Below are 27,631 nucleotides of genomic sequence, written 5' to 3'. Positions count from 1 at the left end.
CTTGTAGACATATCTAGCTATGGATAGCTAGACATATATTATACATATTATACATATAGTTTGCATAATGCGGTTTCACCGGCTCACAAACTAACTTTTAGTCTTTTAATAATAAAAGTTACCTTCGTACCTTCGTTCGAAGGTACGTACCTTCGTAGTTAGCAACAACTCTGAACGTGTGAGAGTGCAGTTCGTACCGTCGAACGTTACGCTGTCTATCCGCCTGAGGATATTTCTTGTGTGACGAAGGGTGAGGCAGGCTAGCAATCGTTGGAAATATGCGCGACAAAGGTGAAGAAGCTCCGAGACGGCGAAAGGATTGGAGCCGACGAGGGTCATCGTCGTCGGTAGAGAATCGCCGAGGACGCGCAGACTCCGTGCATGAAACGGTTGGCAGGCTTTTCTAGCGAAACTTCCGCAAGAGGACAAGCAGGTAAAAGTTACGAAGGTACCCTATAGAAGCGAAAATGTTTCTACAAGAGTTCGAACTGAAATGCTCCCGCGGGAGACGTAAAACGGCCACGATCATAAAGTTCGCCTGCCAAAATAAAACACCGCGCGTGCGAGCTAAACTCGCGTTTAGTCTACATCTGTTTCACGGGACAGCGTGTCCGGGGACTCCATCAATTCGTTTCGGTTCAGCGCGCCCTGTTCAAGAAAGCGGAAAGTCGCGTTTTCCGCTTTCGTAAAATCGCGTGCCGAAATCAAAAGATGAAGAGTAGAGCTCATTACTTCGCCATCATCATCTTCACGAATTCGTCGTAGTTAACCTGGCCGTCGCCGTCGACGTCGGCTTCGCGAATCATTTCGTCGACCTCTTCGTCAGTGAGCTTTTCACCGAGATTGGTCATGACATGACGAAGCTCAGCGGCAGAAATGAAGCCGTTCCCGTCTTTATCGAATACCTTGAAAGCCTCTTTCAGCTCCTCCTCGGAATCCGTGTCCTGCATCTTGCGGGCCATGAGATTGAGGAACTCAGGAAAGTCAATCGTGCCGTTGCCGTCCGCATCGACCTCGTTGATCATATCTTGAAGCTCGGCCTCTGTAGGGTTCTGCCCGAGGGAGCGCATGACGGTGCCGAGCTCCTTGGTGGTGATCGTGCCATCGCCGTCTTTGTCGAAAAGGGCGAAAGCTTCCTTAAACTCCGCGATTTGCTCGTCAGTCAACGTGTCTGCCATTTCGCTTTTGTTTTCTTCGCGTTCGCGGTGTGTTGCGGTGAGTGTTTGAATTTTGCGCGAATACGTTTCCAAATTCGGCTCTCAGAACGAAGGGAACGGGAGAAAATTTTTCGCCGAGGGAAAGTTGGTGGTTTTGGAAGTGCCTCGGTGATATAGTTGAGGATGTTATTATTTGTGGTTAAGGGTTTTACTGATTGTCATTAAGAGTTATTGGTATCATTGGTATCTTGGTATCTTGGTATCATTGGTACCTTCGAAGGTAGAATATAAAATAATAAAAGCTCTCCAGGTCCTACCAGGGGGCGATTGTTGCGGTGGTGTGGTGGGGTTTTTCAAAGCACTGATTTATGGTGACCGACGCCAGGGGGTCGGCATAGCCTCCGTCGATGAGGGCTGGACGAAGGCTCTTTCTTAACGGTCATGTCTTCTGTGAAAACCTGACAAGAAGACGAAACTATCGCGCGCGAGCATGTGTGCAGCGAACGCCTCGAACAGGCTCTCGGACTCACGAATACTTATGACAATACTGTACAAATTTAATAACTGTCTTCCGGCGTCTTCGTAGGTGCCACGGCCGCGTACCTTGCCGATGGTGAATTTGGGAAGTGACGTTTGGAATTTGTGCGTCTGAGGGTGTTGTTTGGGGTTAAGATCCCGGTTATTTGGTACCACGATTTGGTATCCACGATTTGGTATCCACGATGGTCTCACCTCCGGCGGTACGGCCTTCAGGCCCTCGTTGTAGCCGGTACGGCCTTCAGGCCCTCGTTGTACCTCCGCAACAATCAGCTAACGAGCCTACAGGCGGGATTCGGGCGGCTTCGTTGTCGTTGGGCACCCCTCCACCACCCCGTTGCTGGTGGTTCGTGGTTAGTGGGACACTCATGCGGCACCAGAGAAATGGTTGTTTGTCCTTCCGCGCGCTACGAACCGAGCGATGTCCGCGCTTTCCGGCGGTTTTTGCGTGAATGACGCCGCGTGCGGCATGTGTGACACGTATCCAACCATACCGCGCTTGGTGCGTGCGTGTTCAGCGCGTACCCGCGCGGCGGTGGGTTAACCGGAAATAGCGACGAGACAGTCCTTCGGTACCGGCACATACCGCTCTTTCATTGGTTCGTATTTTGTTTCTGTACCACGTGACTAATCACAGAACGAATAACGTCCCGAAAGGGGTCTACGAGAATTTGTCAATTCACGTGATTGGTCCGATAATATGTAAATGTAATAAATATCATATCAAACCTTATTATTATTTAAATACCCGTTTATATGAGTAAACATCGTCTGACAACTATATTATGACGCTGACTCAAGGTTCTCGAGCTAAAAATTCAAAAATGTTGACAACTATATGCAGCGCTAGACCATCGTTCTTGATTTAATGGTGTCAAAAATGTCAACAATGTATGGGACGAATAGACCTTCGACCTTGATAAACGATACCAGGTGAGTGTTACATTTTGGAAGTTAATAAGGAGCTGTAATAATAATATCGGCTATGCCGAATGATAATAATAAACGGTAAAGGTTAATATGTGCGAAATTACCTTCGTATTACCTTCGTATATACGAAGGTATATACGAAGGTATAAATAATACTTAAATAATAGCATAGAATAATATAGAAATACCAGTGAAATACCTTCGAAGGTACCTTCGTACCTTCGAGGTAGTTAATAAAATTTTCGTTCGTTTGTTCGTCATCATAAATTTCATAAATAAATACGAAGGTATAATATATAAATAAATAAATAAATAAATTGAGATCATCGTATGTATATATATGTATGTATTACACTTGTATATATTACCATTCAATCAATGCAAGATACCTTCGAAGGTACGTACGAACGAAGGTATATAATTCAAGTACCTCGCTCGAGCGCTCGTCACATGCTTCAGACGTTCCAGCTTTAGTTCTCCATTCGGACTCTGGCCTTCAAGCGAGCTTAAGGGTTGATAATTTCCAAAGGACCAGAAGCTTTCGAACAGTTAGCTTCGGCGAAATGCTGAATGCCGCGCCAAATAGGGAAACGCATGTATGTTTCTATTTTATTTGCAGTCTCACAATCCAAATCCGGCTCGAAACTCGTGAACGCCTGACGCCCGCGAAGGAGTCGCGAGTAGAGCGGGACTTACTTGACCTTCCATACAGATCATCTCACGGGTCCTTGCCAACGCACAGGTCCTTGCCAACGGCAGCGAAGAGCTTGACCGTCATGATGAGGGAACACTGGACATGAAGATACACAAGCTGGAACAGCAGAAGGTCCTTCAAGAGCACCAGAAGACCCGTGCAGAACTTGAGCGCGAGAGGGTATATTCGCTTTTTGAGATTGCAAGAAGACACGTAGATGAGGAGGATTCGGCCGTGCGTAACAAGGATAAGGCGCTCGAAGTAGTAGAGGACCGTCACCGGAAAGAGATCAATGCGTACAAACACAAGATCAAACACCTTCTCCATGAGCGGGAAAACAGTTTAAGTTCGTTCAAGAGGGACACTTCGAATGCATTGAAGCTCCAGCATCGGAGCGCGAACGCACGAGAAGCATTGTTACATGCAGAAAAACGCTCTCTTAAATCTGATTTGAAGGAAGAAGAACTTGCGCATGCAGAAATCATGCGGCAGTTGAAAATGGAGCAGGCGAAAGTAATCGCTAAAATGCGCCAAGAGTTTGCCATGGCAAGGGTTGATATGGAGCATAAATACGAAACCCAAGTGAAAACCCTTTACGGCGACTTCGACTTGCGGCTGAACCACGAAGTTCACGAAATCGAAGAACGGAATAATGGCCACGTGAACTCATTAATAAAAGCGCACGACGTTGCGTTTACCGAGCTAAAGAATTATTATAACGACATCACCCGGAACAACCTCAACATTATCAAAACCCTTAAAGATGAACTTGAAGATGTCAGGAAGAGAGAAGCAGCAAACGATATCCTGATGCATGAAATATCAGAGGAAAATAAACGAATGGCGGACCCACTAACCAGAGCACTCCAAGAGGTACAAGAGCTGCGAAGGGCACTTGCACAACAAGGAAAGGATAAGCAAGCGCTGGGGGTGGCCCAAAACCGGCTGTTGGATGCTAAAAACATGTATTTGAGTCTAGAGAAGGAATACGTTTTGCAAGGGCGACGCCTCACCAGAGCCCAGTTGGAGCGAGATGAGTTTCGCAGAAAATTTGAACTTGTGGTACATGATATACAACAAAAAACCAGACTGAAGAACATGCTGGTTGAAAGGAAACTTGATGTTGCTGGTGAGAAGATTAAAAGGAGAGACGCTGAATTAGGTGAAGTACTATGTTCTTTTTCCTTGAATCCTGAGGCCCTGCAACGCGTTTCGAAGAAACTTGACGAGGTTTTGGCGAGTAAAGGACAGCTCATTAGTTCTTTGCAGAGAGACAATCTCAAGTTGTCAAAGGCATACAATGACTTAGTGCTGGTATATCGTGCAATGATGAACAAGTTTGGTGTCCCAGTCGAAGAACTCGGGATGTCGAACGAGGCGGCGATGTCTGACCTCTCGAGCTTTGCGGAACAGTCTGCACAAAGCTTATAGTTATATATTGGCAATATCTACTAGCTACTGCTATCTGCGTACTAGTAGCTACCTTCGTACTACTAGCTTAGCTAGCTAGCTGCTTAGCTCTAGCTATTATTAGCTCTAGCGCTAGCTAGCTAGCTACTAAATAAGTACCAAGGTACCTTCGAAGGTAGATACCTGCTGGAGATAGATATTTTATGATTTTGTCCTTCATTTATTTAATCCCCCAATCAAGTTCTGTGGCATCAGGAACAGTGTGCTGATCAGGGTCAAATTTGGGCTCTTCAAAATGATCTTTGTCAGTTTGCCCTGGGTCCTTGAAAAGTATATCAGCAGCGCCGACTTGCGTTTCCAATTTGTTTCCATCGCCACCGTCAGGTGAACGGACTTCGTGTTGCACCTGCCTGGAATGGTCCTTGGCGACCTCCACCGCTATGCCGGGAAATGGAAATGTAGCTGACTTATTAGTTTCATTATCATTGTTGATGATTTCCGTGCTTGGGGTGGAGGCCTGCGGCAGCATACTCAGCGGGTCAGTACCCAGTATTTTAACAGATGAAGGTATCTGGGTGTTTAACCACTGACGAAATTTCGATTCCATTACTTTCCTGTGTTGAATCCTTTTGTGTACAGCTCGGCCAGCCCAACGCACAGATTTGCGGTAAAATATGTCTTCGGTATCGAGGACATACGATATTTTTGAATTGCTGCAAGAAACTTTGCACTCCAACGAGTTGAAAACGACATCTGCACACTTGTCAGCAAGAAACGCCGAGTCTTCATCCTTCCGATCGAAAGGTTGTACATTTAATTTTGTTCGCCGAAGGTAAACCGGAGGTCTATCACTCTGATCCAGCCATGACTTCGAGAGGATTTCATCTGGTTGAATGGAAGCGTGCAAAAATCGCCCAAGATAGCCATGAAACTGAGCATCCATAGTACCCGCAGGCAAGTCAGCTTTATCTAGACTCGTGTCCCTCAGTTGTAAGGTGAGGCGCTTGCCTCTGTCAAAAGAGCTGAATCGATAACAACTCTCATCCAGCAACAAGACGTTAGCATTAGCATGGTATATATGTTCTGAAAATCCGTCTTTTCGTGTCCTTTCGTAGTCAAAAAGCTGCAAGAGTTTTGATGCCATTTCGTCTGCTAGGAGACTTTGGACTTGTTTTACGATCTTGTAGATGAGCTTATCAAGCGTGAATAGCAAATATGAGTTTGCTCCTAGTAGTATGCGACACTCATCTTCAAAATTTGATGACTCGATTGTGCCATTGAGAAGCTTGAAGAGCAAACGCAGAAAATCATTGTGAATGGAACGTTCTCGGGCAGTGCGACTTTCGGCGGGATTGGCTGTTTGACCAAACTGTTGGGACATACTAAAAGCTGAAACGCGGGCAGTTGCGAGTCGCTCATACAGGTGCTGATGTAGGCGGAAAAGTAGGTAGAAGCCATCGTGCCCATAAAATATGGGCCCTTCACCAAGGGTTTCGTGTGTTGAGCAGCTGTATTCCAGTCCATTCAATGTTGTTCTAGTGGTTCCTGAAAGGGGGTTGCAGCTCGAATATGCATGCTTGCTGGAGCTGTCATCGCAACTTTTTTCGCCCTGTTCATCTGACCATTCCGCATTTTTCAATTTCAGCAAATTGCTCTCATTGGACGTCAACAATTCAGGGTTTCGCGCATCATTGTCACCGAATGCCGGCTGCGTTGGCTCATTACTTCCATGGGTGACGACGCCTTCCGCACTCAAGATCTTATCTCTATTTTTCCCGTCATCGTCCCCATCGCCGTTTCCAGCGTCTTCGCCATCAATGTCATCGTCGTCGTCGTCGACGTCACCAGCATCGTCGTCGCCGTCGTCGTCGTCGTCGAAACCGTGCACAAACAGAGCAGCTTGCTCAGCAGAATCATCGTAATAGTCTCCTTCTGGATCTTTTCGCGTAATTCCAAAAAACGGCTCCATAAATATGCGCCAAGTGTTCATTACACGCTCTGCATGGTCTGAGTTCATCATCTCATGTGTACAAAATTTCAAAACTGCGTATATGTCATCGTGCACCGTTCGGTCGGCATATGTGAATGTTAGATCAGGAGAGATATTACAAGCAGCACTCGTGACATCATTACTCCTGCTGATGATGTCCTCGCTGTGTTTCTTTTTCTCCCACACTTCTTTGATCTCACCTGTCATTCCTTTTGCACTCAGCGCTTTCTTGTCTGTTTGCTTGAAGTAGAAGGACCGGTGATCAAGCGATTTGTTGTAGTTCTTCTCGTATACGTCTACCCACACTGGAGTCAGCTCCGTCTTAATTTGTTTCCATTCAGCGTCCTTTTGCTTCAAGCGAGCCATGACCACGTGTGCTGTTGCAGATGGGTAGTCGAGAATCATTCGTCTAATATCACTTCCTCGATCAGTTCCTATTCCATACAGTCGCTCAATCGTACGAAGATGGATTGGGGATAACGTTCCTTCAGGAATTCGGAATTGGCTTGCTTCGTCGCTGGGCATTGCGTTCAATTTGTCAATGATGGGCTGCAGAGCACATATGGTCACTGCGGTCGTCTCCAGGACCATGTCAAGCTCAAATCTGTCATCCTCACAGCGAAACAATGCCTCTTCATATTGATTCTTGCGCATCGCCTTGAAACTATAGTCTTCAGACCCAGATGTCACGCTGACCCAGTTGTCGTTGAGATGCTCTTGGCACAGAGATGTGCGGGCAGAGGCAGGTGCTTTTGGATAGTCCTTTGGCAGCAGCCGATAGGAAGGACCGCAACGTTCACATGCAGAAAGGTCTAGCTCTGAGATAGGTCGAGATAGGAACTTTTCTCTGGCACTGATGATCTTCAACTTCTGGAGCTCCTTGACGGAAAGTTTACCATCCTTTCCTTTACCACTTTCGAGAAGCTCGAAGTCCATGCTTTCGCATCGTGCGAGAAATTCACTGAAGCCGCTGTAAAGATCTGGATGGCGGCCAAGGATGTCCCATACCAGACTTTGTAATTCCATCTTTGATATGACTTCAGAGTTGAATATGTTCAGACATTTGATGAGCTCATTATAGGATTCGCGATTCCTTAAGCGCGCCTTCACTCTTTCAAAAAATGATAACTCCTTAGCTAGTGAGGCTGCCGTCTTGCGGTCTTCCTCTCGATTTTCAGGTGGTGGTGCTTCAGGTGTGATGCCTTTTTCACCTTTTCCTTTGCGTTTCAGTGCACCACTGTGTTGTCCTGAAGTGAACGCACTCTTACCTCGCAGAGTTTTGCCTGTCGCTGCCTTCTTCCCAGCCGCGGGAGTTGAGAAGTCAGGAAGAAAGTAGGTGAACTCCTCCAATAAGTCATTATGAGACTTAAACAAAGACGCCACCTCGTCATAGACTTGACCGATTGTTTTCAAGTTCTTTCGGTACATATTCAGGATTTCAAGAAACGCCTTGTATACCCGTTCATCATTTGCGAAACGTGTCTTTATTTTGTTCACATAACTGATAGCATGAACAAATTCAACTTGTGGCTTCACCGGAGGTACGCTGCCAGCAGCAGCTTTGGCACGCTCCTACGAAGTAAATGAGAGAGTGAAAACGTTGAGGGATGGATGCCCGAACCTAAATTTACACGAGGGTGGCCAAATGCAACGCACCGCTTCCTCGCGCTCTTCTCTATCTACATCCTCAACACGGATCTCGTGGCCCTAGATAGATTCAACAATTCAAGTAGTCTGATACACGCGCTCTCAGAAAGAAAAAAAGCACAGGTATCCACCTTTGGGAGAAATTGGTTGAAACCAAGGATGAGGTCTCTGTGTCCCTTGAAAATCGTCTTAACTCGCTTGATTACTCCTTCCGTGTCAATTCTGATCAAGAGGAAATGAGTTAATTTTTTAACTTTCACCACAAGCTACCAAGGCGGCCGTGGTCAGCATAGGGTGTCTACCTTTGTGCCTTGAACTCCTTCATTATCTCTAGGAATTCGTCGTAAGTATCCTTCTTGTCTTTCAATCGTTCCTTGAGCTCCCTTAAATATGTGAGGGCTTCCTGCTTGCGGAGTGCATCGTCTGTTGATGCCTTTTGACCCGCAGGTGTAGATTGACGCTTCATCGCGGAGACACCTCCTTGAAAGAGTTCTGTCCAATAGTTCTGTTCACGCGTTTGGAAAGGTTAAGCACGTCAGACCTCTAGTGGACCTCTTTGAACACACGGCGTGCACAGCGGATGCAAGCTCGGGCGCTTTACGCCGGAGATAAAATGGGCGCTTCCAGTCCGCTACCTTCGCAACTATCTCGAGTTTCAACCCTAGCAATCCCAGCACGTGTAGACAAACGAGCCTGCAGCGGCGCGCTAAATCCGACGCGGGCTGCAAGTATTTATGCCCGCGGCGCTAGCTGCTCGCAACAGTTGTTCTGTTATCAGCGGCTGGGTTGGGGCTAAGTATGCCTTGCACCTTCCTGCGCCCGTGTATCCCGAGAAGACCTGGTTGATAAAAGATACTCATCGTCGTGACATTTGATTTATTGAGTTCGCAATTAAGTGTTAATAATCAAGAACACATGCTTTATTTATTATTTGTAAGTTAGACCATTTTCGCTGTCCAGCCAGCTGTCGTTGATTCGTTGATTTCGTTGATTGACGTTGACATAAAGAACACGGTCGCGGGTGTTTTGGGCGTGGCGCGCTTCAGGATATGTATAGGGAGTGGCTGACGAGCCGCTTCGCGGCTGTTCAAACTCTAAACCCTGAAAACCCAACCCCCGCCCCCTAAGGACACGGCGCGGACCCTAAAGATACAGCGCGCCGCTTGTTACTCGCGCGTCAGCGGCTACATGAGCGCGCATCTTGCTTATGTGAAAAACCGCTCCTGGCAGCGCGTGGCACGCTTCAGTATGTATATGGGTACATTAACTCAAGGATGGCCATTCCCGCCCCTGGGCCAAAAAAAATTCGTAAGTGTTAACGTTTGGTTTTGGGTATTATTATTCCCACGTTTCTCTCCGGTCGTTCGCTAGGCAATCGAGTCCGAGCGCGGCCGTGGTTGGTGATCCTGACCCTGGGCGGTTGTGTTCGCGCTATTCGCACGCGATGTATCCCTGTAACCGACACTGCCATGCACTGGGTTTTTGCGTTGTGTCGTCGTGCACGCCAGGTGCTGCCTTGTCAACTCTGCCAACAAAGTTTTTGCCCTTCACAGATAAAGACTTTTTGCACTGAGTGAGGGGAAGGCCACCTCGTGTTGACGCGCCCCTCCCGACCGTGGATGAGAGTTTCAGGACGTGCTATCAATGAAGGACCTGCTCGTTATACCCTATACGAGCCGATGATGCCATATTAAATATGATACCACTCTCTGTCAATGCAATGTTCTGGCGCATCCGACGTCGCCGTGCGTTTTTGCGATCTCCGATCTTGCACAAAACGTTGTGACTATTTGCATGTCTGATAAGGGCCAATCGGTTTCCTCGAGTTATAAACCGTCAATTTCATCGTAGACTGAGTGCAGTCGGACTGGTCATTTATTGCCAGTCAATTCTCGAGTTGCCAGTCACTCGATAACACTAAGAGTTATGGTTTAGTGTTACCCGTGTTTACCCGAAAATATACACAACTGTGCTTGCGCGAAAGCGTCGGGTGAACGTAAACCTCAGAAGTGGGCGCGGCTCCGCGTGAATCTGCTCAAGCGTTTAGCAACATGGACGATGACATGGAGGACTACGGATTCGAATATTCGGATGAAGAACCAGAACAAGAGGACGTTGACATCGAAAATCAGTACTATAACTCGAAGGGTGCGTCGAAGGGGCCGCTTTCGTTTGAGACTGTTACCGTTTGACGGCTATCACATTTCCCTTTCCCCAGGAATGATAGAAAATGGCACCATCGATTGCGCTCTGAAGGGATTTGCTTCTGTAATATCGATGGAGCCAGAAAAGGGCGAGTGGGGCTTCAGAGCCTTGAAGCAGTGTGTCATGCTATATTTCAAAGCGGGTGACTTTGAACAAATGATGAAGTCATATCAGGAATTATTGACCTATGTAAAAACTGCAGTTACTCGCAACTATAGCGAAAAGGTGATCAACCACATCCTTGATTCCGTGAGTAGCTCATCAAACTCGGCGTTCCTTCAAGATTTTTACGAAAGAACGATTTGTTCTCTGGAGGAGGCCAAGAATGAGCGCCTGTGGTTCAAAACCAATTTGAAGCTTTGCAAGCTTTGGTTTGAATTAAGAGAATTCACTCGCGTGAAAAGCATACTTAAAAAGCTGCACATATCATGTCAACAGAACGACGGAAGTGCGGATCAGCGAAAGGGAACCCAATTATTGGAGATCTTTGCTATTGAGATTCAAATGTACACGGAGCAAAAAAATAACAAAAAGCTGAAAGAACTATATCAACGTGCTCTGACGATAAAATCTGCAATCCCACACCCACGAATTTTGGGCATAATCCGCGAGTGTGGTGGGAAGATGCACATGGCCGAGCGCCAGTGGACAAAGGCCGCAACGGATTTCTTTGAGGCTTTCAAATCTTACGATGAAGCTGGTCAAGCAAGAAGAGTTCAGTGTCTAAAGTACCTTGTACTTGCAAATATGCTCATGAGATCAGAAGTGAACCCATTCGATGCACAGGAAGCCCGACCATTCAAAACCGATCCCGAGATAATGATCATAACGTCCTTGGTCACCGCATATCAGCAGAATTCGATATCCGACTTTGAATCTATTCTCAAAGCGCATCGTGATCAAATTTCGGAAGACTCGTTTATACGTGAATACATGGAGGATCTTCTGAAGAATATTCGTACTCATGTGCTCTTGAACATCATCAAGCCATATACAACAATTCATATTCCGTTCATATCAGGTAAGCTCAGGGTCCGAGAGATCGAAGTCGAAAATTTGATGGTGTCCCTCATATTAGATTCTCGCATACAAGCTCAAATAGATCAAACCCGACAGCTAGTGGAGCTGACAGCTGAACTGGGGTGCTATGCCAAATCCGAGTTTCAAGGTGCCAGAAGCTGGACAACGAGTACAAAAGAACGACTGAAAGCATTCGTGTGAAGAACACAAGTTCTGAGGAAGCCGTGAATTGCCAATATTTAGCAGATTTTTAATTAGGGCTGACAACAACCTAGCTAGGTATCAAATGCATGTATTCTATACAGAAGCGCCCGTCCACGCGCATTTCCTATTGCCAAATGAGCCCCATTAGGACTAAAGCACGCCGTCCACACATAATTAAGTGGTGATTTTGAGGAAGGGAAGTTTGAGAAAACCTTACAGCTTGGCATGTGAACAAGCCGAAGCGAGTCCCGTTTGAAACGAGATGATACTGCCAAAATTCTGCCATCAGCACTGAAAGTGATGTTGTCGACTTCCGTCATGAGATTAGTTATCGTATTCACTCGTTTCCGTCGCATCATCTGTTGCATCCCATTCCAACAATTCTCTGTGGCTTCAACTGGGATTCCAGGTTCTCCTTTAAGGTTTTCATAAATACTGACAACTCCGGTGTCAGAGCCCACTGCAAGATGCCCGTGACTTAAAGCCAGTGAGGTAACCTGCACGGAGGATTCATCGACAATCTTTTCGATGCAGCGGCTTTGGTTGCGAAGATCCCAAACATATACCACGCCATCTCCACCGGCTGTCATGAGTCTTTGCCCGTCGCTTGAGAAAACGCCAGCACGTGCACTCCCATTCATTTTAACGGATCCAATCGTGGTCATACTTTTCAGCGACACCAACGGAACTTGGCCATCCTGCCCCAGAAAAGCAACTACGGGATGGTTGGCTCCGGCCGTGGACTGAACGAATGACTCGAGGCTGCGCACTTCTTTCCCAAGCAACGCAGACGATCTCTCAATAGTGCCGTGCTGCAGATCATAAGTGTAAAAGTAGTTCCTTCTTCCCGCAGCTACAATTTTTAGCCCGTCGCCACCGAAGCAGGCCTTGTGTATGGGAAAGTCTTCGAGGAAAACACCTTGTACTTTAGCATTTCTTACCCCATCGATGTCAAAGAGGCGAATGTGCTTGTCCAGACCAGCAGTGAGAAGCATTCTTCCATTTTGGTGGAACTCAAGAGATCTTATGACACCGTGGCTCGGGTCCGATACGTTTCCGTCTTGAAGACGCGTCGCCACGATCAGGTCGTCAGGTGTAAGGCAGCCGGCCTGATCGGATTTGCCACCTCCTTCGAGCTGATCGCCGCCGTTCCGCACAAGATCACGCATGTTACCCAACCCCGTGTTCATATCCTTGCAGTCATCCTGTCCCCCAGCGTGCTGCGCTCGAAACGAGTTCGCCCATCGAGGACTTCCGACCAAACGCCCGTGCTGAAGGCGAGCGCTCCCTCCTACAGTGCATAGTCCGGATGGCCGCGATTTGTTTGTGGTGGTGGGCTTCGCGTCAGCATCATCGCGATCCTCCCATGCCGGATTCAGAATCTCGTTGCTCATCGTTGTGGCGTTGACAACAGCACAACCTGCTGCCTGACGGCTGGCGGGATTTTCACCTGTATGTGTGCTCATTGCCCACGCAGCTGCAAATAAATACTGTACTCGAAGGTAGTCTACGTACGAAGGTAGACGCGTCATCTATCAAAATTTCAAGGCTGAAAAATCCGAAAAACCGCTATATCGGAGCAAATATAATAATTTAAAGGAAAAAAAAAGTCTGAAATCAGGGTATGTTTCTCCATTATTTCTGATCGCCGCGGTTCAACGCCTGACCGACATTTCTGTCCGGAATTCGCACTGAAGGGCAATAGAAGTAAAAAATCCGGGCACATACACATACATATGTCAAATCCTTAACCTGCCCGGAGTTTAACAGTCTGCTGTGTTAAGCTTCGTACATCTTTCGAAGCTTTCGAATGTACGAAGAAAGAAGGCGTGGAATAATGTGGACGAACGAAAGACGTTCGCTCACGAATGAACGAGCCTATTCCGGACCTTCGAATATCATGTATGCAGTGCTAAACCAACTTTCTCGAATAAAAGAAGACGAAAATGGGCATACGTATGTGGCGCTATAGCAACGTTCTGGAGTCAACGTCGATGCAAAGTCGCGCCCTGCTTTGCAACGTGATTCCCCGACACTCTCGACTCTTCTGCGCCACCTGTTTGTCTGACCCACATGCAAGCCAAATAAATGCACGCAAAGCCTGGTTGCTGCCGCCGAGACTTCCCTTTCTCGTGTCTGATTGGTTATCGCGAGGTTGTGGAACACTATTACCTTCGTACCTTTATTCGTTCGTGTGTGCACCAACGAAGATACTTCGTAGTATTCAAGCATGAGCGTTTGTCTCAAGTTTTGGGAACCCTGCGTAAGTTCAGAACCCTGCGTAAGTTAAAAGGCGTTTTTGCAAGGGCTCAACCCTCCTCAAACACCTTTGGGTAAATACGAAGGTTCCAAGGTTGCATTCATAATATTTACTCCGAGAGGTGACCTGCCATTCTCTCTTGTGATATCCGGTCTGAGGCCAAGTTAATTCAAGCTCAACGTTGTTGACGTCGTCGCCGGCTTGTAAAAAAGCTCGCCCCTGCCTTGCACGTTGGGCGCCTTCCTTGGACCTTGACCACATCCCGAGACAGATGCAGTCGAGTGTCAATTAGGCAATTATCGTCGAGCACTGAATGTAGCTAATTGTGAGGCGCATTCATCTCGCTGCATTCCGACGGAAGCCTGGAACTATTGACGACATCTCATCTCGTCGTGGAGAACGAAAACATGTTCGCGACAACAGGATATTCACCACGACGCGCCGTAAAAGTAGTTTGCTGATCCATGAGCGAAACAGCGTGTGGAGTGGGCGATGAGCTTTAGTAGCCTTTGTTCCCTCGCACCCGACTCCGCATATCGAACTGGCCTCGCCTGCAGGATACGTATAGGTCTCTTGCTGTCGCACAAGCGCGCGGAAACAAAAAACTGTTCTGCAAGCATTTCGTAAGCGAGTATTTTTGCACACAGTCCGTATTCTCAACACACTTTAGCAACTCTTCCAGCATCCCTTTGCACGATTTACTCATAGTCTAACTGGACCGCATGGTATGTCGCACTACTTCCTGCAGTCTGATAAGCCAAGGACGTCCGAGGTTTGACAGGACCTCCGGACTTTATTTTGACTAAGAATAAGATCTTAATAGTCTATATATGAGTAACTTTTTACTTTTTTGATCATTTAGACTAGCAATTTAGTGTCTGTATGTGTTGAATTTTTCATCCGTAGGTGCCTCCCTGTGAGACTGATGAACAGGAACGTTCGGTTCGGGAGGCTGATTTGGGACGAGTCTCGATGAAGCTTCGGTGAAGCCTCGGTGAAAGACGCATTGAGAAGGGCTACTTATCCATGGTTTGAAGCTGAATTTTCATCGATACATCGGTCAACTTCGACGTCTACCATCGCCTCACCAGAAGACGCCTTGGCGTCGACTCTTCGCTCACAAGTGGCGTGCGTGTGAGGACGACGACTACGTGCACGCCAAGCGCAACGATAAGGACGTCCCGCAGAACACTCGTCGTCCAAAGACACGGAAGGCGTCGCACAGTTTTGTTTGTCTGCAATAAAGTAACAAACGACGACCGTACGGTTGTTTAGTCTATGACTTTTGCAAATGATCGAGCTCTCGACCAATCAGAAGACGAATAAAATGTAACAGAGTTCGAAAAAAGTTGGGGTAGAATGTGGTACTAAATGTGACTTCGTCACTGGCGTTCCTCGTCCCAAATAATATATTACGAAGGTAAATATTACCTTCGGAAGGTACGAACGAACGAAGATAGATAATATAGTTACCTTCGTATTATTAATAGTATTTATATTATACACGCATAATAACACTTGCTTATCACATATAGACTACCTTCGTATTAGTACGTAACGTAAATGATACACAGTTATTTTACAATACAACCTTTAACTTACCGATTTAGACGGCATTTCACGGTTCAATATTTTGAGAAACGCGAACGAAGGTAATAATATACGAAGGTAATAAGCTGCGTGTCATAATATTATGACTATTATTTATATATGATATTATGATGATATATAATAAAGAGTGCATGGCGCAACAAAATGCACCTGACGAGATGGTACCGTTACTGTGGCGTACATGTACGAAGGTATGTATTAAATATATTAAATAACACTTAATCACAATTATCTGACAGGAATGAATAGTCTATATTCGGCTGGCCGATCTTACACGACCTAAACTTCCAAAATGTAACAATCACCTGGTATCGTTTATCAAGGTCGAAGGTCTATTCGTCCCTTACATTGTCCACATTTTTGACACCATTAAATCAAGAACGATGGTCTAGTGCTACATATATAGTTGATGACATTTTTTACACCGTTCAATTAAGAACGACGGTCTATCCGTTCCATACATTGTTGACATTTTTGGATTTTTAGCTCAAGAATCTTGAGTCAGTGGCCCATATAGTTGTAACACTATATATGTTTACTCATATAAACGGGTATTTAAATAGGGTTGAATATTTATATTTACATATTTTTATTAGTGCGAACGATGTTAAACTATTTAGCCGACCACCCACAGGACGAACGATTACACCTCACCATCAATTGCACTGACGAACGGTTCGACCTTTGGAGAATTTTTATTATTAGTCGAAGAGTTATTTATTTAATATTAGAGTTTTCCAGCTGCCCACCAGCCATTGCAAGGCTTGGATAAAATGTAGCGATCGAGTTTCGCGGCTGTCGCTCGCCAAAAGTTGGATCCGCGTTGATTAGGCTTTTCTCGTGGGCGACCAAACACAAGTACCACGGATCTGTAAGACGACAAAGGCGGACACATTCATGATTGTCAGCTCTCTGTGCCATTCGCGCGTGCATTGCCAGCACTCATCGTTTGTCACCAGTCTCTTTCGTCGAGGAGGCGTTCGGAGACGTCACGCCCGTCACGTCAAAGTCCGAAAATGTGACACCCTGGTGACCTCCTCCGCTTGCAACCCTTCGACTTTTGGGAGTGTTCCTACAGGTCCGTCAACGTGAACAGAAAAACTGCAGAATGCGTATACGATGATGACAGAAATATAAACCCCGCTTTCAAACATCTCGTTCGCTGTAGGCGATGGTCTCCGAGAAATCGTCAAAGCTGCCTTTAGCGAAGCGGTTACTGCAGTATTATCGAGAGGAACCCTAGTTGACGTGAACATCTCGGAGTGCTCAAACAACGTAGTAGGCGACTACCAGGTGGCCTCCAGACTCAGACAATATTTTGATCGCACTTGAACATTTTTCCCCCTGTAGTGTAACAGCGCTATGCCGATTTTTGCTGAATTGAAACAGAAAGGGGATACGTCATTTTCTAATCCACGCTCCCTTGCCGAAGCGATTGTGGAAGTGAGTAATTAAATTGTTGTGTACGCACAGATGAACGTCACGCCACATTGCGTGGTAATTAATTTGTAGGCAATTCCGGGAAGAGAACACCTTTTCGCGCAGACATCAGTCGCTGGTCCTGGATTTGTGAACGTGACTTTCTCTGCTAGTTTTCTCGCGGCTGGAGTTCTTGACACTGTGGTGAACTCCACTGGTATGTATTACTACAAACCCAGTGCACCTGTGTTTGAAAGTTGATCGTTGACATTTCTTCCTCAATAGATGAGAAAATCCGCATTCCACCGCAGCGAAATATGTCTATTCCCAAGCGGGCTGTGGTAGACTACTCCTCTCCAAACATAGCCAAGGCAAGTGTTCCACATGCGCTTGATGCTACCCTCATGCGTCAACCAGCCCCTGGTGCTGCAGGAGATGCATGTTGGCCATCTTAGGAGTACCATCATCGGCGAAACGATTTGTCGAGCTCTTGAATCGTTTGGAGTCGAAACAGTCAGGTTAGTGAAGATGTTCCCGCTTACCGTGTCCACTTCATTCTTCCACCCAAATATGTCATCTGCGTCATTTTCAGGTTAAATCACGTCGGAGATTGGGGAACACAGTTTGGAATGCTGCTGACGCACTTACACGACATGCAAATGGGATCTGACTTTGCCATCACAGATCTTCAAGAATTTTACAAAGTCGGTCGCTCTCATGAGTGGTAACACGATCTTCATTACTTTACTGGCATTGCTTGCAGGCAGCAAAACTTCGGTTCGATAAGGACGACGATTTCAAGGTAATGAGAGGTCCCTTAAATGTTACGTCCATTCACAACGGTATTCATGCTGACTTGAGCTCGCTTTGAAGGCAAGAGCCCAGTCTGCGGTTGTTCGACTTCAAGCCGGCGACGTGCAGATGAGGAAGCTCTGGGAAGAGATCTGCGAGGTTTGTCTGGCAAAATTTTTATTCCGAGATTTGTGTTTTCATCTTTACGTGTCTCATATTAGATAAGTCGTCGCGATTTCGAGGAGATTTATAGGGTCCTCGACATCTCCATTATTGAGCGAGGCGAAAGTTTCTATAATGAAATCATTCCTCTTGTTCTTGACGAGCTGGTGAAGAAAGGAATTGCCGTGGAAGATCAGGGCGCTTTGTGCATTTTTGGAAATTTAGAATCCACTCCGTTGATTTGTAGAAAGAGTGACGGCGGATTCAACTACGCCTCGACGGATCTTGCTGCACTTTGGCAGGTGCGTGAACGCGTTTTTGAACTTGGCGCGATGACACTGATCAATCATACTTCCATAGCGCACAACCCAATTAGAAGCGGATCAGATTATATACGTCACAGATGTGGGCCAGAGCAAGGTGATTAACTTTTCATTATTTTTTGAATAGCGCGCGGATCCAACGTCGAGCTTACAATTCAATTCCCAGCATTTTGAAGCAATCTTTGATGCAGCCAATAGAGCTGGATGGCTAGACAAGAAGGTGTGTTATAGTATCATGAATGCCTTTTCAAAATTCCTTTCAACTCCAGCACAATCATAGGACAACACAAAAATTAGGTTAGATCATGTTGGATTTGGGCTGGTCATGGTAAAGACTTCACCATGCAAACGTCTTTGTCTGACATCAAACGTTCGATTACATATCCGCCGTGCAGGGAGAAGATGGAAAGAGGTTTCGAACCCGCTCGGGAGGCACTGTCCCTCTAAGGTCACTTCTCAGCGAGGCCCAATCTAGATGCCTAGAGAGTCTGCAAACAAGGAGCAGTGACCTCGACGATAAAGAACTCCTGGTGAAAATACACTCCATGCTTCTATCGGCTTGCCTCTGTCGCCTGGTATCTAATACAATTATTGTGTGACTCTATGTGGAGGAGGCATCTCACATCATGGGTATAAACTTATTCTGCACCGGGTGCCAACTTCCTTTGTTTTCTTCACATGTTTCATACAGGCATTGCTGCGGTTAAATATGCGGACCTTCACAACAATCGGTTGGCAATGTGATGTCATTTCTTCATTCCACATCACTGCTGACTTGTACTCTCCGCGCAGCTCAACAAATTATGTGTTTTCTTATGATCGCATGCTGGACATGAAAGTAAGATTGCAGGATTTGAAGTTCGAAATCAATGGACAGATTAATTTTTAAAGCTCTACAGGGGAACACAGCAGTTTATTTGCTGTACACGCACGCTCGCATTTCCACATTGCTGAGTCGTGCTGAGGATCAGGTCTTGACAAATACTCAGAGAGTGTGATCTGGCCAACTTACCCTTACTGTTTCGGCATTCCTCAGGATCTGACGTCACCCGCCCATCAAATGGTGTGTTTTTCAACAAATAGAACCAATCGATTACACATTTTCCCAACGAAGCTCTATGGATAGGTATTTACAGATGAGAAGGAGAGAGCCTTAGCTGTCGCCATTTTGAAGCTCCCTGACGCCTTGCGTGCGGTAGTGCAGGTACAATTTCAGTGCTCGAGATGTTCAAAGTTTTCAGATGTTAATTTTTTTCTTTGCCAGGATCTACTCCCTTCAAGACTTTGTGACTATGCATATCATTTGTGCGTTGCATACAATGAGTTCTACAGTACTTGCAAGGTATAATTACATTTGATGTAATCACAACAAGAAAGGGTTGACAGCATCTGTTTGCTTAAAGGTGATCGGCAGCCCGGAAGAGAAATCGCGGCTGATCCTTTGTCGCGCCACTGTTTTTTCTCTGCGGCGTGCCTTGTTTGTGCTTGGCATCACTCCACTGCACAAACTTTGAGATCCATTCTCCCCGCGGTGGCTAGATTGTTTGCATGCGCCCAGTTTTGCAGCTGCAGCTGCACTCTCTGATGTTCCAGTCTTTTTTCTTCATAAAAGTTGGATTGGACGTTGGATATCACAGGACGACAGTAAAATATGCTTGCAATCAGGATTTTGTGCGACAAACATGGGAGTATTTTTATAAGGAGGACACGTTGAAACGAAAGCTGTGAATGTTTTCGTGCTGAATAGAGCACACGAGAATTCAACGTTAACTTTTTTAACACTCAATGATTTTGTTAGCTCTATGCATCAAATTCTTTGTATGGATATAAATTGACATACTACTTCCCACAGCGAATGTCACGTGGCACTAAGGTGTTTGTCAACTCAGACCGATGAACGATCTCGAAGTTGGATCACCGTCCCATATATTATCACAATCTCAGCTCTCCCGCAACTCTTTCAATGATTGCGCAGAAACCAATTCTGCACCTGGCAGGCAAATCAAAACAGTTGTTGACTCTGTAGAGCTTTACGCTCAACAGATAGTACCGTTTGCAAATGCGCTTTCAAAATTTTATCTGAAAACGAGTGCGCTTGTGTCTTGATGATCGAACAATTCTTATTGTCCTGCGTGAATTCAAAACAAGAGTCCGATGACTTGCCGCAAGAATGTATACACACCGATTCAGCCGGTGCCATGTAGACACTCGGTGTCACATGTCGAAGGGCACTACCAAGGGCGCTAAGGCTAGCGCTGACAGATTCAGCAAGGTTGAAGATAGTCTCGTGTCTTGTCCTTGTCTGCTGCGGTGAGCTCCCACTCGTAGGATGTTGTGTTCTTCGAGGACAAGCGGAAGGAACAGAAAGAGTGTCATAGTGAAGCCTGGTAAAGACTGGGTGTTTTAGCCCATAAGATTGTGCTAACTTACCGGCCGAGTTGCTCAGCAACTGACTCCATGATTGTCAAAGCCTCGTCAACTTCTTGTTGATGCAACTGTAAAATTTCGAGCTGTCGTTCTAGTCTGTCTTGGGACGAGGTGACCCTTGCCAGATCGATCTTTGTTTCCAAGATGTTAGATGCGACTGTTTGTGAACTCAGTAATTAAGGCGCACCTGCAATGCGGATAAAATGTGCTTGTTCTTTTGAATGCAGCTGTCCCACTCAGTTAACCCTTTGGTCCTCGCCAAGAAGAAGTTCTGTAATATTGTTTGCAAAACCGCTAAGTTGTCAAAAAAGCAAGTTCATTTAACGTAGACTGACCGTCCTGCTTTCAAGCTCTGTATTCCATGATATGACAATTTCGCCTACACTTTTTCCCTGCGCCTCGGAAGGGACCTGAGGTGCCAATGTGTTACTATGGATGGAACCCTTTTCGTATATTTCAGGCGCCAAGGGGAGTGCGGCGGTACAAGCCGAGCTTCACAAGTGACGTACTTTAAGTTTGGAATCGGCCTCTATATTCGAGAACATGTTGGGTATTTAGCGACCAAGGAGGTGCCACTTGCGGGACTGCTAATCTTTTTTCCTTGATGCTGAAATGCCACGGCGTCTTCACGCCGACGGACGTTACGAAACGAATGCTTGCAACTTGTATTGAGGTGTGAGGCTCAGGTCGGCCTGCGTCCTGTATAAGTGAGCTTCTTTAATGATACCTTCGTTCGTTCGTACGTACGTATTCTACGAAGGTAACTTCGTATTAATACGGGTTATTATATCTTCGTTCATTCGAACGAATGAAGGTACATATACGAGTTCATATACGAATACGCTACGAAGGTATGTATACCAATCAAGCAACAAGCAAGTAAGTAATAAGTAATACGAAGGTATGATAATAAGAGTATAATAAGGTATCAATGTCCATAAGTTATACATATAGCTACATATATATAGCATATGACTCATATGAGATATATGAGTGATCGATAGATGTATATATGTATCTGATTACTCGTTATTATTTATTACTCGAAACTTACGAATAATGACACCCAAAATCACGGTTCAAAATTAGCCAAAAATTTAGCTGAGCCTGCTATATATATATTTATATATTCCCTGCCGCCATAAAAATATTAAATATGGACTTCCTTCAAAATTTTATGATGATTATTAGTGATGAGATAGCATAAATATAAAGTAAATAATAAGTAAAAATAATGTCACATTATTATTGATAATATAAATATTATCATATATGGATAATACCTTCATTCGTCCATATATATGTACGTATGAAGATATATATACGAAGGTACGTAATAATAATAATTCTCCAGAGGCATCGTGTGACAACTATATGGAACGCTGACTCAAGATTCTCGAGCTAAAAATCCAAAAATGTCAACAATGTATGGAACGAATAGACCGTCGTTCTTAATTTAACGGTGTAAAAAATGCCGACAACTACATGTAGCGCTAGACCTACATACGTTCTTGATTTAATGGTGTCCAAAATGTTGACGATGTATGGAACGAATAGACCTTCGACCTTGATAAACGATACCAGGTGATTGTTACCTTCGAAGGTACCTTCGAAGGTACATGTTTGTAAGTTGGGGTCGTGTAAAGATCGGCTAGCCGAATATTAAATAATAAGCTTATTATTATGAAGGTAGATTTAAGTAATATTAAGTAATTACTTAAATCTACCTTGCTTCATATTTATATATATATACCTTCGAAGAAGAAGAAGGTATATATATGTAGCTAGCTAGCTAGCTAGATATATATAGCGTGTCACTGTGCATGCGTATGCATGATAATAAGATATAATAAGGATATAATAAGGATATATAAATAATTGATATATGTACCATATTTTGTGTGTTTGCTATTGCATAGGCCGGCAATAATCTTCGATGGTCGCCATATAAACCTCGCGCTGAACGAGCGCTGGGAGGCCAAAACTGCGTTCAATCACTTGGGAGAGTCTGTGCCTAAATATTGACGACGAGTGGGATCATTTCATGGCATCATGTACGATGATTACAGTAATCCCTTCATGGTAGTTGTGGGCATCCGGCCCGAGACAGGTTGGAGGCAGCCATTTGCGTCAGGGTGCACCATCTGCCATCTCTTGAAGGCGAGCTCAAAATTATTTGAACATAAAAAGCTTCCCCTATGGACTATCGATCCATCAGGAACAATCCTCATAGAGGGAGGAGATTTGGCCATGAACGAGTTGCCATCAAAGCAACCGTGAACAACTTAATCGTTTAGAGTCACAACCGGTCAAATTGGCGGTGCCGAACTTCAAACTTACCCCCAGCACCCTGAGCAGAAATCTGGTACGCAGCGGTAGTTCCTTTGTTGGCCAGTTGCAATCTCACGGTCTTTGTACACAAGGTGGACAAGTTCTGCTGCCGCGCGCCAATCAGAAAATGCAAAGTTGACCGCAGCTTTCCATCCGACACCGAGATTGACACCCCAGTGTACAGATCCATAGTCGGTGATGACATATTCCGATGGTCCTTGCAAGTGATGGAAGACGTTGATTTGCTCACCTTCCGCACCCCGCCATGCCTTCATGGCCACTGGATCGAGCCAGACTTTTCTTTTCTCCAAACAATCCAAAGTGTAATTAACACCCATGAGATCTTGAAGATATAAGTGCAAGTTGCCCAAATCCTTTCGAGAAACAGAGTACCAAACGACCCATGTATGAGAATCAGGGGGGGCGATGATTGCATTGGCAGAGCCAAATGCGTAGTCCTCTATGTGGCAACAGAAAACAGATCCCATGCTCATGTAATACATCCACGGAGAGATGATTCCAGCACCCCAAAGATTATGCCCGTTTTTGTTTTCCAGCACTACATGACCCTTCAAAGAGTCTTGCCCATCAACGTCCACAAACTTCAAGTTTTGTTCGATGCGTTTTGCAGCTTCTATCAATATCAGGTTTTCATGTTCACTTGCGTCAGTGATGTTCAAGTGACGCTTCCTCGCATGATCCTCAGGCTGAACATCATTCGCATGAGCTACTGTATTTGCTTTCTCCCTAGGTGAGCACCGCTGCTCGCACGTATCAAGCATCAAGCGCAAAATCGATCCACTACCAATTGCAATAGATTGCGGACTCCAGAAATGCACGGTCGACTGCTGAATCGCGTTGAAACTGCTTGACAGATGTACCAAGTTCAAACAATCGAGAGCAAGGGAAGTCAGATATGGGAGGCGCACTCGTGAGCGGGACCGAAATATTTGCAAGAACAGCGCTTCACGATCTTTTGGCCCGAGTGATCGATATGGAGAGCATAGAGACTTGAACGTCGTGCCGACTTCAGTCAGAAATTCTTCAAAACACAACTTCCCTCCTTTGCGGTTATCATCTGTCATATCATAAATAGGGAGCACTCCTCTAGGGGTGGTTTGTTGCAAGAGGGAATAGTTTCCTTGCACAGATGAAAGTTTTGTAGCTCTGTGGTGCAGTGTTCTCAGGTCTAAAAGTGTGGAGCATTTCGTAGCATCATTCCATGCGTCATCGCACTTGAGGCTCACAGCGCCTTGTCTCTGAAGAATCAGCAGACACTCACGATGTAGTTCCCTGCTTTGTAACATATCGAAAGGTCTCACCGAGTTGATGCAGACAGAGATACCTTCCAGAACACCAGTTTTGCTGTGTGTGGAATCAGCATATGTAGTCTCAGTCTTTTGAAGCCAGCCAGCTCCACAACGATAAAGTGGAAAACACGGTTTCCCTTTTATCTCAGAGTAGAGGCGACAAGTGCATTTCCTTATTGCACCGAAATCAGGAACAAACCAGTTCGGCAGTTCCACATCACGTGCAGAAAATGACACATCTAGAAGACTATCGTTGCGTTTACTCGGAACGCCATCTTGCAACCTTACGTGCGAGAATACACGTCTCGGCATATCAATTCTGGTCCACGCAGTGCGCCTCATGCAGACTATGTCAGCAGATGTTTGAAAACAGATCGAAATCAGCCTCGTGGGCAGGTGGAGCGCTCCGTTCTGCGTCGAGTACTTTTCTCTGCAACCAAGACGAGGTGTATTCTGATTCGATGCGAGCGGAACTCCACGATGTAAGAACACCACGTCAGCTTTTGACGCGGCAGAACACGAACATTCTCGTTTTACGTCCTGAAAATGATCGCCGATCATGACACAGCGCCGGATCTCCCGGAGGCGGAAGCACCGTTGCGTAGCGGGCACTAAATATTCATCGCAGTGCAACAAGAAAGTTTCGAACGTTTCTCCGGATACGAAAGTTGTCCCAACGATCCTTTCAAGCTTTGTGCCGTGCCGAGGTCTCATGGTGTCAGCGAAAGAAGGTCGAGACGCATGATCGTTACCAGCGTGCTCAGAGAATACCACCGCTGTCGCTAGACAGCTAGCTAATACTGGCAAGAGGCACGCTTTCTTGTTTTGCAAAAACTGAACCCCTTTATTTTCAAGCTTTAATATTTAATGTATTTAATACCTTCATTATTGTTCGTTCGAGGGTATTAAATACGAAGGTTACTTGTCATGAACGCAGCCGATCAGGGACAGGGTTGCCAACCACGGCCGCGCTCGGACTCGTTTGAACACAAATGACCGGAGAGAAACGTGGGATGCAATCCCACGCGGGCGGGGTCAGAATACCTGGGGTGGATATTGTACTGATGTTATCTTTTTTTCCCATTTTCGGCATATAACCGTTATACGGAAATAACTTGCAAAATGTAACACTTACCTGCTGCTGGTATCGTAAACCACGAACCACGGGAGGCACCTTTCACGGATTATTATTACTACGAAGGTATATATTACGAAGGTATTAGACACGAACCAATCAAGGAATAATATTCCACAACGAAACGTGGCTCATTTAAAACTTTTATTTGCCGATGAAAAGAACCGTTGGCCGTTCCCTATTTCCACCCCGATCTCGCGCAACGTTAGATGCCCCTGCTATTCAAAATGCCAAAGAGATCAACAAGTTTGTTTACACCTCGGCGCACGGTCCTATCTGGATCACACGTCAATACCAGTTCCATCCGTCAGAAGTTCGAGGATACTGAGATAGCTTTGTTGAGGAAGAAGCTTGCTGTCGTCGTGAGTGCGTTTAATACCGAGATACGGAAGCATGAAAACGAATTGAAAATGGTACGTTGCGACAATCACACACCTTATCTGGTATGCATGTGGCTCTGATGAGAACACCCGATCATCCTGCCATGATTTCTTCGTCGCAACCTTTCTCGCCGCAACAAGATTCCCACGACACGTTCACTCAGCAAATCTTTCTTCGGCGCGACTCAGATGGCACGAGCATATAGCAGCGAAGTCGCAGAGAGAGATTACAGCTTTTCCTCTGCACAACTGCAACTTGCAGATGCCAAAAGGCACAACAAAGTTCTTCAGTTTCAAAGAAATGCTTTGAGAGATGACTTGCAAAGGGCACGCGGAGAGTCTACGATTCTAGCTGCACAGCTGAAGGAAGAGCAAGACTCCTGTGACATGTTGAAGCTTGAACTCGCGACCTTGCAGAGAGCACTCATCAATTCGGCACGGGCATTGAGTCAGGCAGACGCAAAACTCATTCAATTAATGGTCACCACAAAGTCCTCTAGACATGTAGCCGATGCAGCAGTGGTAGAGCAAGACGTTATTATCTCAAAAAGACTTGCCAAAGCAGAGGCAGGACTCGCAGCTGCAACGAGAAGAGAAGCTTCCCTGGAGCAACTGTTAACAAGTGAGCGCGTCGCAAGGCGAAAACTTGAGGCACACCCGGCATTCGAAATTGTGTCTAAGATCGATTCAAGTCGCACTTTTGGACATCTTTCGGAAGAAAGAAGGTCTAGCCTTCAGCAGAATGAAGAAATCATGAATCGAAATAACCAACGTAGCGGAGATCTTGGTGGAATAATCATGAAGGATAACGTGCACGAAAACTTGCAACCTGATCTGCATCAGAGTCGTCGTATCCAGGATTTGGAGACCGGAACAGGCAAAACCACTTTTGATTCAGATCCGCAGGTGACAGCGAACAGAACTGTTCAAGGGCGCGAAGTCTCAATCGCGCGAGGCATAAACTTCATTAAAATGGAAACACGTGACACGCGCGACTGCATGAAGAATCTTCATGTCGATTTAAGGCCTTCAGGTCCAGCTGAAATCACAGAAATCAACAGCCAGCTGCCTCCTGCGCGAAATACCAAAGCAGGTGGTGTGAATTCCGATCGAGCTCGAACAAACGAGGTATCAAAACCTCCCAAAAAAATTGAACGGGGGACGTCGGGATTGTATGAGGAGGCAGAGTTAACGACAGTCACTGTCCTCAACGTCATTGATGACCTGAGTTCCAGAGGTTATGTGTCGCCTGTAAATAACTCTTTTGCGAGAAATATCGGCGTCGAGCCTCAACAAGGTAGCTGCGATGGTGCGCCGGATAATCACAGGAATGTTGCCCTCTCCCTTGGAACTCAGCTCGATTCTGCAAACGTAAAAGTCAAAGTTCCACCTGTTTCTGACGTCACTGACTATCGTACTACTGCTTTTCTAGATTTACCGCTTCACAACGTCCAAGAGATGCAGACGGGGGAAATGACAAGGCACAGAAGTGGACAAGGAAAAAAAAAACGAAAGCTTCTGGGGCAGCGTGCTTTGGCAAGCTCAGAAACTCTGCCACAATCGATGGTGCGTGGTGTCGAACTTGGCTTCGAAGGTTAATGTAATGAGCAACAATAGTAACCAGCGTAGGCACGTGCAGCAGCCTCACTGATACACCAGCCACAGTGCTGCAGTAATTCCGCTTCGT

General features: G+C 45.8%; 10 protein-coding genes across 12 annotated transcripts; 4 read left to right on the top strand and 6 right to left on the bottom strand.

The window, feature by feature from the left end:
• Positions 1 to 435: 435 nt before the first annotated feature.
• Positions 436 to 1,210, bottom strand: CAM (calmodulin). The gene has a single exon (XM_002507084.1). It carries the CDS (start codon positions 1,176 to 1,178, stop codon positions 729 to 731), a length of 450 nt encoding a protein of 149 aa, XP_002507130.1. The 5' UTR covers positions 1,179 to 1,210; the 3' UTR covers positions 436 to 728.
• Positions 1,211 to 3,420: 2,210 nt separating this feature from the next.
• On the top strand, positions 3,421 to 4,749 carry PF2_B553 (component of dynein regulatory complex of flagellar axoneme; the record flags this gene model as incomplete). Its single annotated transcript, XM_002507480.1, has 1 exon — positions 3,421 to 4,749. One exon carries the CDS (start codon positions 3,421 to 3,423, stop codon positions 4,747 to 4,749), a length of 1,329 nt encoding a protein of 442 aa, XP_002507526.1.
• On the bottom strand, positions 4,711 to 8,831 carry SIN3 (the record flags this gene model as incomplete). Of its 2 annotated transcripts, none has more annotated exons than XM_002507082.1 (4): positions 4,711 to 8,290; positions 8,375 to 8,425; positions 8,497 to 8,587; positions 8,668 to 8,831. In XM_002507082.1, the coding sequence occupies 4 exons, from the start codon at positions 8,829 to 8,831 to the stop codon at positions 4,949 to 4,951; spliced, it is 3,648 nt and encodes a 1,215-aa protein (XP_002507128.1). In that variant the 3' UTR covers positions 4,711 to 4,948. The 2 variants fall into 2 exon arrangements, with proteins under 2 accessions (XP_002507128.1, XP_002507129.1); XM_002507083.1 differs by lacking the exon at positions 8,375 to 8,425 and having other exon boundaries at positions 4,715 to 7,863; positions 7,954 to 8,264; positions 8,462 to 8,587; positions 8,668 to 8,801.
• A 1,510-nt stretch (positions 8,832 to 10,341) lies between these two features.
• On the top strand, positions 10,342 to 11,895 carry CSN2 (COP9 signalosome complex subunit 2). The gene is made up of 2 exons (XM_002507479.1): positions 10,342 to 10,513; positions 10,584 to 11,895. The coding sequence occupies exons 1-2, from the start codon at positions 10,417 to 10,419 to the stop codon at positions 11,789 to 11,791; spliced, it is 1,305 nt and encodes a 434-aa protein (XP_002507525.1). The 5' UTR covers positions 10,342 to 10,416; the 3' UTR covers positions 11,792 to 11,895.
• Positions 11,866 to 13,260, bottom strand: UTP18 (U3 small nucleolar rna-associated protein 18; the record flags this gene model as incomplete). Its single annotated transcript, XM_002507081.1, has 1 exon — positions 11,866 to 13,260. The coding sequence occupies one exon, from the start codon at positions 13,258 to 13,260 to the stop codon at positions 11,866 to 11,868; it is 1,395 nt and encodes a 464-aa protein (XP_002507127.1).
• Positions 13,261 to 14,553: 1,293 nt separating this feature from the next.
• On the bottom strand, positions 14,554 to 14,760 carry PET191 (cytochrome c oxidase assembly protein, mitochondrial; the record flags this gene model as incomplete). Its single annotated transcript, XM_002507080.1, has 1 exon — positions 14,554 to 14,760. One exon carries the CDS (start codon positions 14,758 to 14,760, stop codon positions 14,554 to 14,556), a length of 207 nt encoding a protein of 68 aa, XP_002507126.1.
• Positions 14,761 to 16,483: 1,723 nt separating this feature from the next.
• ARGS (arginyl-tRNA synthetase) lies at positions 16,484 to 20,786 on the top strand. Its single transcript, XM_002507478.1, has 22 exons — positions 16,484 to 16,743; positions 16,834 to 16,958; positions 17,016 to 17,108; positions 17,178 to 17,301; positions 17,370 to 17,461; positions 17,517 to 17,602; positions 17,677 to 17,792; positions 17,852 to 17,886; positions 17,958 to 18,035; positions 18,098 to 18,340; positions 18,399 to 18,458; positions 18,528 to 18,581; positions 18,642 to 18,689; positions 18,757 to 18,891; positions 18,973 to 18,991; positions 19,053 to 19,092; positions 19,154 to 19,199; positions 19,261 to 19,332; positions 19,398 to 19,424; positions 19,488 to 19,565; positions 19,626 to 19,703; positions 19,765 to 20,786. The coding sequence occupies exons 1-22, from the start codon at positions 16,563 to 16,565 to the stop codon at positions 19,873 to 19,875; spliced, it is 1,941 nt and encodes a 646-aa protein (XP_002507524.1). The 5' UTR covers positions 16,484 to 16,562; the 3' UTR covers positions 19,876 to 20,786.
• On the bottom strand, positions 20,166 to 21,475 carry Nsp1 (the record flags this gene model as incomplete). 2 transcript variants are annotated; one of them, XM_002507079.1, is made up of 6 exons in its annotated part: positions 20,364 to 20,489; positions 20,544 to 20,700; positions 20,792 to 20,919; positions 20,976 to 21,059; positions 21,124 to 21,198; positions 21,298 to 21,333. In XM_002507079.1, the coding sequence occupies 6 exons, from the start codon at positions 21,331 to 21,333 to the stop codon at positions 20,364 to 20,366; spliced, it is 606 nt and encodes a 201-aa protein (XP_002507125.1). The 2 variants fall into 2 exon arrangements, with proteins under 2 accessions (XP_002507124.1, XP_002507125.1); XM_002507078.1 differs by having other exon boundaries at positions 20,166 to 20,700; positions 21,298 to 21,475.
• A 1,649-nt stretch (positions 21,476 to 23,124) lies between these two features.
• On the bottom strand, positions 23,125 to 25,143 carry MICPUN_114010 (hypothetical protein; the record flags this gene model as incomplete). Its single annotated transcript, XM_002507077.1, has 1 exon — positions 23,125 to 25,143. The coding sequence occupies one exon, from the start codon at positions 25,141 to 25,143 to the stop codon at positions 23,125 to 23,127; it is 2,019 nt and encodes a 672-aa protein (XP_002507123.1).
• A 619-nt stretch (positions 25,144 to 25,762) lies between these two features.
• On the top strand, positions 25,763 to 27,570 carry MICPUN_51329 (hypothetical protein). Its single transcript, XM_002507477.1, has 2 exons — positions 25,763 to 25,977; positions 26,134 to 27,570. The coding sequence occupies exons 1-2, from the start codon at positions 25,774 to 25,776 to the stop codon at positions 27,541 to 27,543; spliced, it is 1,614 nt and encodes a 537-aa protein (XP_002507523.1). The 5' UTR covers positions 25,763 to 25,773; the 3' UTR covers positions 27,544 to 27,570.
• Positions 27,571 to 27,631: the final 61 nt, after the last annotated feature.

This window comes from Micromonas commoda, chromosome 1 (genome assembly GCF_000090985.2).
Source record: "Micromonas commoda chromosome 1, complete sequence".
NCBI classification, from domain to species: Eukaryota; Viridiplantae; Chlorophyta; class Mamiellophyceae; order Mamiellales; family Mamiellaceae; genus Micromonas; species Micromonas commoda.
This window is presented reverse-complemented; position numbering and strand designations above follow the sequence as displayed.

Excerpts from the sequence above, each read along its gene's own strand:
- CAM (XM_002507084.1), bottom strand. The coding sequence starts at position 1,178 with ATGGCAGACACGTTGACTGACGAGCAAATCGCGGAGTTTAAGGAAGCT.
- CSN2 (XM_002507479.1), top strand. The coding sequence starts at position 10,417 with ATGGACGATGACATGGAGGACTACGGATTCGAATATTCGGATGAAGAA. Across the intron at positions 10,514-10,583 it reads TCAGTACTATAACTCGAAGG|GAATGATAGAAAATGGCACC; the intron begins GTGCGTCGAAGG and ends CCCTTTCCCCAG.
- ARGS (XM_002507478.1), top strand. The coding sequence starts at position 16,563 with ATGATTGTCAGCTCTCTGTGCCATTCGCGCGTGCATTGCCAGCACTCA. Across the intron at positions 19,333-19,397 it reads TGAGTCGTGCTGAGGATCAG|GATCTGACGTCACCCGCCCA; the intron begins GTCTTGACAAAT and ends GGCATTCCTCAG. Across the intron at positions 19,566-19,625 it reads CCTTGCGTGCGGTAGTGCAG|GATCTACTCCCTTCAAGACT; the intron begins GTACAATTTCAG and ends TTTCTTTGCCAG.
- MICPUN_51329 (XM_002507477.1), top strand. The coding sequence starts at position 25,774 with ATGCCCCTGCTATTCAAAATGCCAAAGAGATCAACAAGTTTGTTTACA. Across the intron at positions 25,978-26,133 it reads ATGAAAACGAATTGAAAATG|ATGGCACGAGCATATAGCAG; the intron begins GTACGTTGCGAC and ends GGCGCGACTCAG.